Here is a 14,272-nt window from a genome sequence, read left to right as displayed (position 1 = left end):
ACCCCCCTGCCCCCCCCCAAGGTAATCTTGGCATAAGAATAAGAAACTGCAGATGAGTTTTGAGGGCTCTAGGAAGTGGCAGAATGATCGTATGATTAAAGAGCAGTAGGGAAAGGAAGAGTCTCTGACATGAGGCTGAGAAGGCAAACAGGAGCAAGAGCGTATATGGCAACCCAGTCCATGGTGAAGACTTTGGAATTTGAGATGCATGAAGAATCCATTAAGGCATTCGGAGCAGAGAAGTGATCTGATTTGATTTACACAACTGCTTTGTAGTGGGAGGGGCAAAAGTATGTGGAGACGGCCGTTTGAACCTTTCAACCTGTGCCATTTACACCAAAACAGGACTGTAACCTCAGTGACCAACTTCTAGTTCCTTCCGAAAGCCAAAGTAGCTCAGATAGGAGGACAGTAACACGTGCCGTTTTCCTGCCTTAGATTCTCCTTCAGGCAGCAGCTTCTGCATCTCCTATTAACTGAGGCATTCTCCAGCCACACAGTCTAGGTCAACACAATTATTCTTCTGCAGAGCACCACATTCTTGTTCTTTAACACAATTTTGACTCTGTCGTGTGTGTGCATCTTTGTTTTTTTAAATACATATTTGTATTAATTTTTAGAGAGAGAGGAAGGGAGAGGGAGAGGGAGACAGCGAGAGAAACATCAATGTGAGATCACAACATAGATAGGTTGTTTCCTGCACTCTCCCTACCAGCTACCAGGGGTTGAGCCTGTAACATGGGCATGTCCCATGACCAGGAATCAAACCAACAACCTTTCGGTGCACTGGATGACTCCCAACCAACTGAGCATCACTGGACAGGGCTGTGCATTCTTTTTAAGTGTTCATTTCCCCAATAAACTCTAAGCCCTCTGAGTTCAGATGTCCCGTTTCACCTGTAAGACCAGTGCCAGGTTCCTAGTGGAAACTCAACAATATCTGTTAAGTATACGAATACATATTTGCTAAAATAATAGTAAATTTCCATTTCAACAAACACTATTTTTAGAAAAATATTCTATTTTTTCCATACATCATAGAGATTTCACCAGGCCTTAGTCATATGGTAAAACGCTTACCATTTCTCCTAAGCAAAATTATACGTAAGTGTGCCTGTCAAAGTAGTTCCAGAAACACTCCTCAAGACCTACTTGGCAGCTATCCAAATCTGAGTCTGTGGATGGCACCAAGGATTCAAATTTCTGAATGACTTAGTTAGTTGGATCAGTGTATAGAAATTATGTATAAAAAAACCCTTTTAAAAAAAACAATATAATTCTATCATTCTTATAGGGATGAAGTTTCCAGAATCTGCCTGAGTCTGGTTAGTTTTATGGTAAAATTTATTTCATATACTATTACAGAAATCTTTCTATACATGTAATTTCACTTTTCAACCTTCAATGGGGTTGATGATTCATAACAGAATCATTCCCAGAGAATCTTCCACTGAGAGTGCCGTTGGAAACACCAGTGCTGAAAGGGGGAGGGTATATAAGTAAATGACCAGGTGTGCCCGATGAAACACACGCCTGGATATTCCAGAAGTGGTGAGAAGAGAACAGAAGTTACATAAATTTTTAAAATTGTTTTATTGTTGACACTATTACAGTGTCTCCCATTTTCCCTCCCTTTGCCCACCTCCACTCCCCGCTCCCCTCCCTTGGCCTTTACCACAGTATTGTCTGTGCCCATGGGCTATGTATATATGTTCTTTGACTAATCTCTTCACCTACTTTTATCCAGACCTCCACACACCCCTCGACCCTGACATCTGTCTGTTCCATGTATCCATGCCTCTGGTCCTATTTTGTTCATCAGCTTATTTTGTTTATTAGATTCCACGTATTAATTAAATCATATGGTATCTGTCTTTCTCTGACTGGCTTCTTTCACTGAGCATAATAATCTCCAGGTCCAACCATGCTGTCCCAAAGGGTAAGAGATCCTTGTTTTTTACAGCCATTTAATATTCCATTGTGTGAACATAGCTTTTTTATCCACTCATCTACTGGTGGGCACTTGGGCTGTTTCCAGATCTTGGCTATTGTAAATAATGCTGCTGTGAACATAGGGGTGCATATATTTTCTTTGTGATTGGTGTTTTGGGATTCTTAGGATATATTCCTAGAAGTAGGATCACTGGGTCAAAAGGCAGTTCCATTTTTGATTTTTTGAAGGAACTATACTGTTTTCCACAGTGGCTGCCCCAGTCTGCATTCCCACCAGCAGTGTACTCGGGTTCCCCTTTCTTCACACCCTCGCCAGCACTTGTTGTTTGTTGATTTGTTGATGGTAGTAGTTCTGGCAGGTGTAGAGTGCGACTTCATTTTAGATTTAATTAGCATCTCTCTGGTGATTAGTGACTTTGAGCATTTTTTCATGTGTTTATTTGCCATCTGTATGTCCTCTTTGCAGAAGTGCCTATTCAGGATCTTTCTTCATTTTTTAATTGGATTTTTTGTCTTCCTGGTGTTGACTTATATAAGTTCTTTTTATATTTTGGAGATTAACCCCTTATCAGATGTATCACGGGCAAATATGTTCTCCCATATGGTCGGTTCCCTTTTCATTTTGTTGATGGTTTCTTTTGTTATGCAGAAGCTTTTTAGTTTGATGTAGTTCAATTTGTTACTTTTTCCTTATAGGAGACATATTGGGCAAAAATATTGCTACGTGAGATGTCTGAGATTTTACTGCCTATGTTTCCTTCTAGGATTTTTATAGTTTTGCAATTTACATTTAAGTCTTTAATCCATTTTGAGTTATTCTTGTGTATGGTGTAATTTGCTGGTCTGTTTTTTTTTCTTTTCTTTTCCAAGTACCTGTCCAATTTTCCCAACACCATTTATTGAAGAGATTGTTTATATACCATTGTATACTCTTGCCTCCTTTGTCAAATATTAACTGACCATGAAGTCATGGGTTCATTTCTGGGGTCTCTATTCTGTTCCATTGATCTATTTACCTGTTCTTGTGCCAATACCAGGCTCTTTTAATTACAATGGCTTTGTAATATAGTATGATATTTGATATTGTGATCCCTCCAAGTTTGTTCTTCTTTCTCAAGATTTTTGAGGTTATTCAGGGTCTTTTTTTGGTTCCATATAAATTTTTGGAATATTTGTTTCTGATCTGTGAAATATGCCATTCATATTTTTATAGAAATTACATTGAATCTATAGATTGCTTTAAATTTTATGTTGTTTGTTTTCTAGTAATTAATTTTCCAAAAAGTAGAGAAATGTATATTTTTATTGTACATCAATACAAAGCTACAAATGTTTATTTAGTAGTATTTTGTACAAGGCATTATGCTAGGGCTTCTGGTGATAATATAGATAACAAGGCCCAACCTCTATCCTCAACAACTTTCATTTAAATATGGGAGGGAAATAAATCTTCATAAAGACTTTAATATTCCTCAGAATACGTAATTATTTGAGCAAAAGGACAAGGTGTTCAGGAATGTCAATTCAGAAAGTTTTACTGAAGTGAGTATTATAGAACATGGCGACTAGTGAGATGTGCAGTGACAGAGAAAGTACCGGAGAGTACTTCCAGGTTCTACACGTGGAGGACCATGAGATCAGTGCTCTTATGGACAGAAAATAAGAACAGACTGTGAGGCAGATGAGCATTCTGGATGCATTAGAGTGAGTCCTAAAAGAAGCTGGAAGTTCACAATTCAAACTGAGGAAAACATTAACATTAAATCCAGGCATGCAGTTTAGAACGTTCTCTGTATAAAGATAAAAAAAGAAGCCACAGTCAGAAATATGTTTAGCAGGAACAGATCTCAATCTCATAGTAATGCTGGTTTTCACCACTAATGTATCCCTTTTTATTTTTTTTAAACTATTTTATTTCTAATTAAATCTTTCATATTCCATGGATCATCAGTAAACTTTAATCTATGAAGAGTGGAGGGTCTTGGTTCACATAGGTTGACACTCATCCCAGTGCACCGGACTGCACTTTTGAGCTTCTCTGTGCTGTCTTGGGGTCCAGGGATCTTTTTGAAACCTCCAACAGCCTCACCTCTTTAGTCCAGAAGTCACTAACTCAAATGTCTACGAAAGCCAGGAAGCTAATTGAAATAAGTAAATGCCTCTCTCGTATGCAATAGGATGTGCTGGTAGCCAGTGGAGGTTTCAGATTCCTTATAAGGAGCTTGTAGAACCAATCAATGCCAGTGGATGGCAATCCTAGAAGGAAAAAAGTATGGAACATGCTTTTCTGAGTTGACATCTCAGAACATTATCCTACTGCATAGACTCCCACTCAGAGAGGAAGAAGATGGTGTCTATTTAAAGCTTTGGAGAACAGTACCAGCTATAGAACAAAAGAATGAAATGGCAGGTAGAAACAGAGTTAGGAATGAGACTTAGCCACTGTAGTGAACCACAGCTCAAGGAATTAATTTTCCAAAAGTAGATAGAATGAACCGTTATCAAAAGCTGCAAAAAGGTGAGGTGTGAAGAAAGATAACTGAGGAAAAAGCTTTCAGTGATGTAATAAGAAGAACATCAGCTTCTTTTGAGAGGATTAGTTTGATTTTTTTAGAGTAATAAGTGAGATACAAAATTTAAGAAGTTTACTTATAATTAGATGATGAATTGAAAGGGCAATGTGAAAATATTGTTTTTGAGAAATTTAGAAAAAAGTATATAATCATAGTGCATATGTGTAAAAAGACAGAAATAAAGCTCCCTCACTTATTTGTTTTTAAGTAGAAGAAATTCTTCTTGAAAAAGTTCTTGATAGACAATGGTACAATGTAAATAAGTAAAAAATGCTTATACCAAAAAGTTTTCTCTTAATTTACAACAGATGCTTTTGTTACACATAACAGAGAAATATGCAGAATTTATATTTTAAAAGGTTAGTTTTGTAATATAGCTCCTGCTTTAAATAAATTGATTCAGTTAGTTTTATGAATGTAGCTACCTTAAAAATTAAAAAGAGACTAATAACAAATGAGAGATGAATTTTGTTCTATTCAGGCAGTAAGATACCCTTTCTAGTTTTCAATGTTTATACATAAAATGAAATAGATAAATGACTTGTTCTCTAAATCCATAGAATCTTTATACTTCAGGTCATTGGATTCTTCAATACTATTGTAATATTATGGAATCCAAATTCTTGGCATAAAGTATTAAACAATACATTCAATATATTTAGAATGGAAAAGGGAAAGCAACTGAATTCATGGAATAAAGACTTAAGCAAGATATTTAATATATTTAGAATGAGATCCTGAAAACTCAACTGTATTTAATTAATTTAATTGAGAAGATATTAAATATATTGTTTCTTGCATTGTTTGCTAAGTTTGAAGGAATTTATTTTTATTAACTAGCAAGATAAATAGAAAAAAAAGTAATACAATTTTTTCTTGTTAATGGCATTAAATTATCATTAATAAAATGCTTCTGATCTCAAGAGTACAGAATATAATTCTTTTAGAGAATAACTGCTGTTTGACAAATATATCCTTTAAGAGAAATCTAATGACCCAAAGCTTTCTGTTTCTCCAAACGACTTTGACCTCCAATTCTGAAGCTGACAGGGTGACTTTCTTCACTGAACAAATATGATACTGAACTTTTTGGAGGGAAGCAAACACATGCTAAATACCCAGGTGATCTTAAAAATCAAAGTAGGTAATTTTTCTACTGGGAGGAATTAAAACAGGCATCATAGCTGTATCTGTTAAGATTTTTGTCTTTAAGACACAAAGATCATTAAATACAATGACTTTACTTCTCCTTAACGTATCATTTACATACTAGTCCAATGTTGGGAGCTATATATACTCAAAATTATTTTTAGTTACTGATAACAAATTAAATTAATTTAATTCTATCTGAAATTTTAGTGTTAAAGATAAAAAGATGAAGGTCATCATAAGTCCACACATTTAAAAAAATTGGCAAATACAATATTTCCCCCTGAAATACAGTATGTCATCATTTAAAATAATAAAAAATAGCACTGAACTATAAAAGGCATTGAAAAATGATATTATTATCTTCTGATAATGATAAAGGTTTAAGTAATTAATATTTACCTTAAAAAATTACTCTTTAAAGTTAATATATTTCTGAAATTATTCACAATAACAGAAAAATGTAAATAAATATAGTGGTATAACATACATCTCTAATATTATTGATATTTACTTCTAGACACAGTAGGCATCTACTTATTAACTTAAATTGTGTATTAATAATTATTTTTAATACATCAAAAATAAAGCCCTTTGTAAACCAAAAGGAGTCTTCTTAGGTTACAAAAGGATAACTGAGCATTCAATCCCAGTGGTTTAGAATTCTAATGCAATGCAATAAGGTCATGATGAGAAGAAATTCTTGGGACTGGCAGTTGCTTATTGACATTTGTTTCCCAGTATCTGCGGCTAATTTATATAAAAGCATATACAGATAAAATAAAAGTTGATGGGAAGAAAATATTGGTATACCTCTTTAATGCAACAGTACGAATGTCCACAAAAGAATAATCCACAAAGTTAAATACAAGGAGGGAGAGAAAAAGGGAGGAAAGTTATTTTTTTGCTTCCCCTGAGCAAACATAATTTCCATGATTTCTTTTTAATGACTGTGTTCTGCAGCCAGTAGGTACTGATTTATGAAAAGCTGTAAAAGATCAGGTGGAACTCTGCAGGACATCGTTTACAGCTGCACGGATTGAAACCTATCTAATTTGTCTAGTAAAAGTGTGAGCTCACAGTGCACATCACCCAGCCTATAAATTTCCCCTTCAGACCCAATGTCTGAGGCTGGGTCAAAAAAAACCCCAATGCCTGCAGCTGCTCAAAAAGCCCACATTCCCTTGGTGAGCATGAAGAGACATCACAGGCTCTTCACAGTGAGAGACAAATTCCTATCCATTGATAAACTCTCCAGATGTCCTCTCGGAGGAGGAAAGGAACCAATTTTATTTGAATTCCCCAGAGAAATCCTGGAAGTGGAAAAATGATACTTTGCAGGGCTGGTTAGTCTGAGGTCACTGGCATTAAAATTAGGTCATTCTTTGTGTTCCTTGTACTTTGATCCAAGTAATAAACAGAAAAACTCGGTTGGGGTCACTCTAATCCCTAATCCACACGTCCTGTTCTATTTCAATCTGTTTATACTAATTTTCTCTAAACTCTTGTTGAGTCTGGCTCTAGTGTTGAATTTAAAAATACAAACCACTTTGAATTGAGAAGAAAAAAATTTTATATTTTGCTATTAGGCACGCTTCATAAATATTCTGAATAAATGTCCTGGGGTTTGATTCTTTATACCCACAAAGCCATAAATAAAAAAGTATTGCTATTCATGAGAGTAAGAATCGACAACAGTTGATTTTAGAGTCTATGTGCAGCTACTGTGGAAATCCAAGCTGTGGGGGGGGGGGTGTATGTGTGTGTGCCTATAGATATTTGAATATATTGTTGTCTCCTTTCTAAGTCTCATTTCAGTTTTCTTATAAAATTTTCTCACATAGGATTTAGTATTATTTCTATCAATTTTGTTTACTGATTCAGTGACTTTTCCAATGGATCCAATGTTATATCTACTTCTGTCTAGTGACAAAGACTGTTTCACCCTTGCTAAAACAAGCCAAGAATATTATGTAAGTTTTAGAACCTGGGTTCCTCAAATTTTTATAAAAAAACAAAAACAAGAGATTTTCAATTATTAAAATAAACTGTTTTTTTTTCTTTATTGGTTTAATTTATTAATTTATTAATTACATTGAATTTATTCAATTTAACTTAAAGGATCATAGAAAATTATATATATATATGTTCTATAAGAGAATAATTTATAAAATGTTATATTTTGTAGATTTTAAATTCTTAAAGGAAAGAAAATTAATGAGGATTAGTTAAAACTAAACCATAACACATAACCATAAACTATAAACTCCATAATTTTACATTTTAATGTATAATTAAAATGCTTGAGGAAGGGAGGATTGAAGTAGTTGAGGTTCGACTAAGGAAAAGAAAGTTGAGAAGTCTTCTACTTTCAGCTGTGCTCCACTTCACAAATGATTATGCCAGGGAGGGAACCAGTTATTGATCTGTATTTTCCACAGAGGATGAACCAAATTGTCACATTGCATTTTTTTCCTTAAACTCAGCATTACAATTTCATTAAAATTTGACCATATTTATCAAATAGGTTTATGTATCTCCAACTAAATCAAAATCAATTTGCACTCCTCTAATGTGTCTCCAACAACAGAATCTAAGTCTAGAGTATGATAGAAAATTACTGAGGTTTAAAAATCTTGGCCTTACACTTATGCATGTCTCTCGTATATCAGGGAGTGAGTTGAAGAAATATCATCATAGTAATAGAAATTGCCCAATTAAAAATTCCTTTTATGACAAGCATCACATGATCTTGCTTATACGTGGAATCTAAAGAACTTAATAAACTGATGAACAGAATAGATTCAATGACATGGAAGCATAGATGAGACTGATGAATGTCAGAGGGATGGAGGAGGGTGGGTGGGTGGAGGGGGAGAGAGTAACCGGAGAATTTATATGCATATATGCACAACCCAAGGACACGGACAATGGTGGGGAGAGGGACTGGGGAGGGGGAAGGAACTGGATGGAATGGGTCATTGGGGAGAAAAGGGACATCTGTAATATTTTAAACAAAAATAAAATAATAATAATAATATAATAATAATAATAAATTCCTTTTAAATATGGGTAAATTAGCATATATGTGGATTTGTCTCACAGAGAGATTTTCTAGGGAGAACATAAGCTTTCGCCACATAGCCTAGGTGATGACCAAGGTTTGGTATTCATGGGTAAAACAGAAAACAGTTTAATTGTGTCTGGAAGGGTCGTTGGATGTTATTCCGTGCTATTTCTAAAAATATTGAAATTGGTAACTTAAAAAGTGAATTTGTTTCTAAACTAATGATAAATTCATGTCCACATAGTTTTCATTTGATTTGGTGTCTTCTGAAAATTAATTCTAAATGTTAAATTTAAGAACATTTCATTTCAGCCAGTTATTAATTTTCAATATGTATGAAAGTGTAAAGTTCTAGTTTGTAAAAAACCCTAATATTCAGTAACTTAAAATAATAATTTTTATAAGTCTCAAGAGCTCAATGCTGATTAAATTCAACTGCAGTATCACAGAATATAAAAGATTCAGCATGATAACTCAGAAGAGGCGAAAACCTAAATGTCCCCTCTCAAGTATAAGATGCAGATCTCAAGTATAAGATCACGCTGCTAGACAATGATCCTGTCCAAAATGGCCGTGGAGACATTTGGTCCCCATCAAAAAAATCCTAGAGCCCGGCCGGGAGTGGCTCAGCTGTTGAACGTCAACCTAGGATCCAGGCGATTGGGGTTCGATTCCCGGTCAGGGCACAGGCCCGGGTTGCGGGTTCAATCCCCAGTCGGGAGAGTCCAGGTGGCAGCCGATCAATGACTCTCTCATCGTTGATGTTTCTATCTCTCTCCCTTTCCTTTCCTCTCTCTGAAATCAATAAAGATAGATTTTTTTTTTTTAAATCCTAGAAACTTGCTGACATATTAATCAAGAGATCCATACTCTACTTGTCCTCTGCATTTCTCTAAGAAGGACACGTCTTTGATAAACATAGTTAATGTAAATCCTGCTCTCTGGCATTATTCAAACCCTGACCCATCTACCTAACTAACCCTATGACCCATTACCAGCTAAGCTACTGAGGTAAGAAAGGTAATTGGCAATACAACCACAACAAAATTATTGGACCAAAATACCATGATAGTAATTTTTACATATTAATCCTGTAAACTAAAAGTATAAATAAACATTATGGACTATTTGAACCCAGGGACTTTTCAAAGAGAAAACAATAGGACAATTGCCCACCTGATAACTAGTCCCAGCCTCATGAGTTACAGGAGAATTACAGAGGTTGCTGAGAGCTGAAAAACATACCCCAAAGGCAGTTCACCAACAAGCTGCTCCTTTGGGCTCTTCGGGGATGAAAACATGATCTCTTCCATTTCTTTTATGTTCCTTTGATTCACCATATTACAGTTGGTAATAGATCATTGGTTAGGCCTGTTATTATATAAAACAATGCTAGAAGTTCTTCTTAATGCTGATTATATTGTGCTATATAAATCACAGTAACAATCAATTTCTCTCTCTTTTTAATTTTATTAATTTATTGGTGTGACATTGATTAATAAGATTATATAGATTTCAAGTGTACAATTCTATAATACATCATCTGTATATTGCATTGCCTGTTCACCACCTAATGTTAAGACTCCTTCCATCACCATATATTTGACCTTCTTTCCCCTGTTCTACCTCTTCTGCACCACCACCCCATCACTTTGGTAACCACCATATCATATATACAATAAACTCCTTTTGGTGTTGTCACATACGCAATGATTTCACTTGCTACTCATCACTTTCTTTTCCACTCTTTTTGTTATTTTTATTTTTAGTGACATTATTTAAATCTGTGCTGAACTTTATGCCCTGCTGTAAGTATAGTTTAGGTAGTTCAAACTGTTTTTTAGACAGTAACCTGAACAATGGACAGGATTTAATATGGGAAATGAAATCCATCACTAAAGTAGACAGTAACTTACTCAGTGTGTCATGTTTTTAATAATTGTATCCTAAATTAAGACCATCTTTGCTAATGGTTAAACAGTTAAATTTTGAAAGTATATGTGGATATATTTATGCATTTCACTGGCCAAGTTTCAGTCATTTAACAAGTTGTCAAATCTTGACATCCAGCAACTGTGCTGACTCCTGATCTCTCTCCCTTCGGGATTTTCTTTTCTCACAGGCCATCAAACCTTCTTCTGGACCAAAGCAACGTCGACATCACTACTTTCCGCACAGCGGGTGACTGGCTTAACGGTGTCCGGACAGCGCAGTGCAAAGAAATCTTCACAGGCGTGGAATACAGTTCTTGTGACACCATAGCCAAGATTTCCACAGAGTAAGAACAAGTTTTTAAGAAGACTGAATGATTCTAAACTTTTTATTGAACATACATGTTTTGGATTAATGCGTTATAAATATTAGCTGAACCTCTGAGGTACTTACTGTCTCCTGTGACCCCTGAGCTAGATCCTGGGTCTCTCTTTGTAAATGACACATTTTGGATTTATCTGTGTTGATCCATCTTCTTCCTTCACTGAACTATGACCTCCTTCCGATAGACCCACAGACAATATCTGTACCCAACTCCACAGACCCAAGCCCCTGACTGAACACATAAGCAGATACAGCGTGATGATTCCCACATGCCTGCCTTTGTGATCTTCTGTTACTTTTCACAAAACCTATGGAAAAAGAAAATCAAGAACTAAGTGGATAAGCTGGTATAGAGGGAAACATGCTATTAGTTTCACGGTTACTAAATAAACATTATCTAGTATTGAGTCTATGGAAGTTATCATACTTGAAAATGAAGTTACAATTAGGTTTAAAATATTACTTTATTGTTTTCCTTAAAAGACATATTCGGTTTCGAAAGACAGAATAAGAATTATTAATATGGTTTAATAATTAACAAAAGCCAATAATAATTAAATATAATATCCTGTATTTCTTAGACAAGGATCTTAGGATAATAGGAATCCTTCTACATGAGAAACGCATGGGCTTAAGGAAGGGGGGTTTGTCAAGTGAATGCAGTGACTAATCCATAACAGTCATGTTCATTCACAAGATATGGTCATTGGGAACTGGCAGTGAAGAACCAGGGACCATATTCTTCCTCTCTCTGTGAATGAGCCAATTTACTTCACTTCCTAATGTAACCTGCATCATTGTTTTCTTTTTCTGCACAATGAATTTTCCTGCACTCCCATGAACATAGCTAAAAATGGCTTTCTCAGCCCTAGGTCGTACAAGCTTGGTGCGCTACTCAACTGATGAGGGCCCAACTCTTTTAATTCTAAGTCCTCTGGAGAAAATTCTGATAAGCTCAGTCCTGCTCATAGATGACACCTTCGAAGTCATATGTTTCCCATTATATAATTATTTTTGTTCAAAAGAGGTGTAATAAGATAACGTGAACTTGACTCTAGGGGCCCTTTCCTGAGAGTAAAATAGAGAACTGTCCCAAAATAAAGAGGTTTTGTATTGGGTAGATACACCAAAACTCGTACAAAGTTTTGTAGTTTCTATAATTTGTTTGCAAACTATGTCCATTTTCAGAGTCTTCTATCTTTCATCTTTGTTTCTTAAAACAAAGATTTTATTGCCCTCAAATTCCTTTCAAGTGTTAACCTCTCCTACCAATATTTGAATATTTAAATGTTGCTGAATATTTAGACTTTCATTGTCATCCTGCCAATCATTTCAATAAAGTGAATGTGGGTAATCTATCAAAAAGGAATGTGCAGAGTAATTAATGGAGATATAAGTGCCTAGTAAATCTGTAAAGAAGTTTACCATTCATGGTGTAATATTCCAGCCAGAAATACAACAGGTCACAAAAGGACCTGGTATATTACTATTGAAAAGGAAAATTGTTCTTAAGCAATAAGCTCACTCTAGTCCATTTCCTGTGCTAGCATTCCTGTTTAAAGGAAACACACTGTTTATTAAATAGACTTCTGACCCAATCGACAACATGCTTTGAGTTTCTATAGTATGCTTTGAGTTTCTATTTTGATCAGACAAAATCCCAGGACATAGTAGCATCTTTAAATATTTTTATAAATTCTTATTTTAGTAATATAAACAGTTGGGGTTATGATATACCAGACACCTGCTTCAGAGCACAGGGACACAGGAGAGAACAAACAGAGTTGAACGTTTCCACACTATTGCCAAATTTTCAGAGGCAAAGTTATACAAATGTTTATTCTCAATAAAATATCAACACTCATAGCTTTTAGATAATGAAGCACGGTACTGAAGTGGACGAGGCAGAACATTGGTAATATAATTAACTGCCAGCTCACGATTTACATGCGGTCAGACATTATAAGCTGTGACTATGCTGACAAAGCTATTTGCTTAAAAAGGTGAAGCGGCAGCACTTGTTACATTCCCAGTGGGGAAATATATTTGTCTCAACAATACAGTGTTGGGCTGTAAGCTCTTTGTCTCTGGTTAGAATATTTTCACTTGATTGTTATTATTATTATTATTATTATTTAAACAATCTGTGAATGCACATTCAGGATGAAAGCTGACTTCTCCAGAGGGACTCTGCTCTTCCAGGTTTGTTCTTCACACTGAGCCAGGTGGTTTCAGATCTCTCTCTGTTTCAAACCCCACAATGTTCTTTCTTCTGTCCTTTCTCCTCAATTCAGGGACAACATAGAATTAAGATCTATTGACCTGAAATTCCTGGAAAAGCATTATTTCCTAGATCTCCTATGTGTGGTGTACCTTGTGCCCCTAATTTATAGTACAAAAAATGAGAATTATAAAAAAAATTTAACACACTAATTATTTGGGGAATTCTAATGGGACAACATTTATACCTCAACTCCTATAAAATATTTAACTATTTCATTCTTCTTTTATCAGACTTAGGTTTATTGTTTGAATTTAAAGAAATTGTTCTAGTTATCTATGGCTGACAACAAACTGCTTCAAAACGTAAAGGCTAAAGCAATTGTACTGTGTCACAATTTCATGGGTGATGAATTTGGACAGATAGGCAGGTGATTCTTCTGCTGCAGTGTTAGTGCTGATGGAAGGAAGTGTTCATCTACCATGAATCTGGTCTGGCCTGGAGGGCGAGACGGCTTCATTCCTGTCTCCCTGGTGCAGACGGCTACAAAGCTGAAACTGCACACTAAGTGCTTACACATGGCCTCCCCCATGTCTCGGGGTAATCAGACTTCACATATGACAGTTTGAGGCCCGGAGAGGGTGTCTCAAGGGACAAGAAGTTGAATCTGGCAGTTTCTGAAGACCTGAGTGCAGAAACTGATTCAGTGTTACTGCGAACATACTCTGTCAATCAGAGTATGGCCCAGATTCAAGGGAACTGGGTAATGCCCCACAAAGAATGTGTGGCCATCGGCATTAGTTTCCTAGGGTTGTCATAAAAGATTACCACGAACTTATTGGCTTAAATAACCAAAATTTGTTTCCTCACATTTCTGGAGTCCAGAAGTGAGAAATCAAGGTGTTAGCAGGGCCACAAGTATCTAAGGGTGAATCCTTTCTTACCTCTTCCAGCTCCTGGTAAGTCCTGGCATTCCTTGGCTTGTGGCAACAT

At 35.7% G+C, this 14,272-nt stretch overlaps 1 protein-coding gene across 2 annotated transcripts in view; it reads left to right on the top strand.

The window, feature by feature from the left end:
- The window catches only part of EPHA3 (EPH receptor A3), a 319,756-nt gene that overhangs the window by 302,345 nt on the left and 3,139 nt on the right, over positions 1-14,272 (top strand). For both annotated transcript variants that reach the window (XM_081137897.1, XM_081137896.1), the window contains exon 16: positions 10,865-11,020. In XM_081137897.1, coding sequence (XP_080994023.1) covers positions 10,865-11,020 — 156 coding nt within the window. The remainder of the gene's footprint in view (positions 1-10,864; positions 11,021-14,272) is intronic.

This window comes from Miniopterus schreibersii (assembly GCF_964146895.1).
Source record: "Miniopterus schreibersii genome assembly, chromosome: 5".
NCBI lineage: Eukaryota > Metazoa > Chordata > Mammalia > Chiroptera > Miniopteridae > Miniopterus > Miniopterus schreibersii.
Note: the sequence above shows the minus strand (reverse complement) of the source record. Positions and strands in the feature narration are given on the sequence as shown.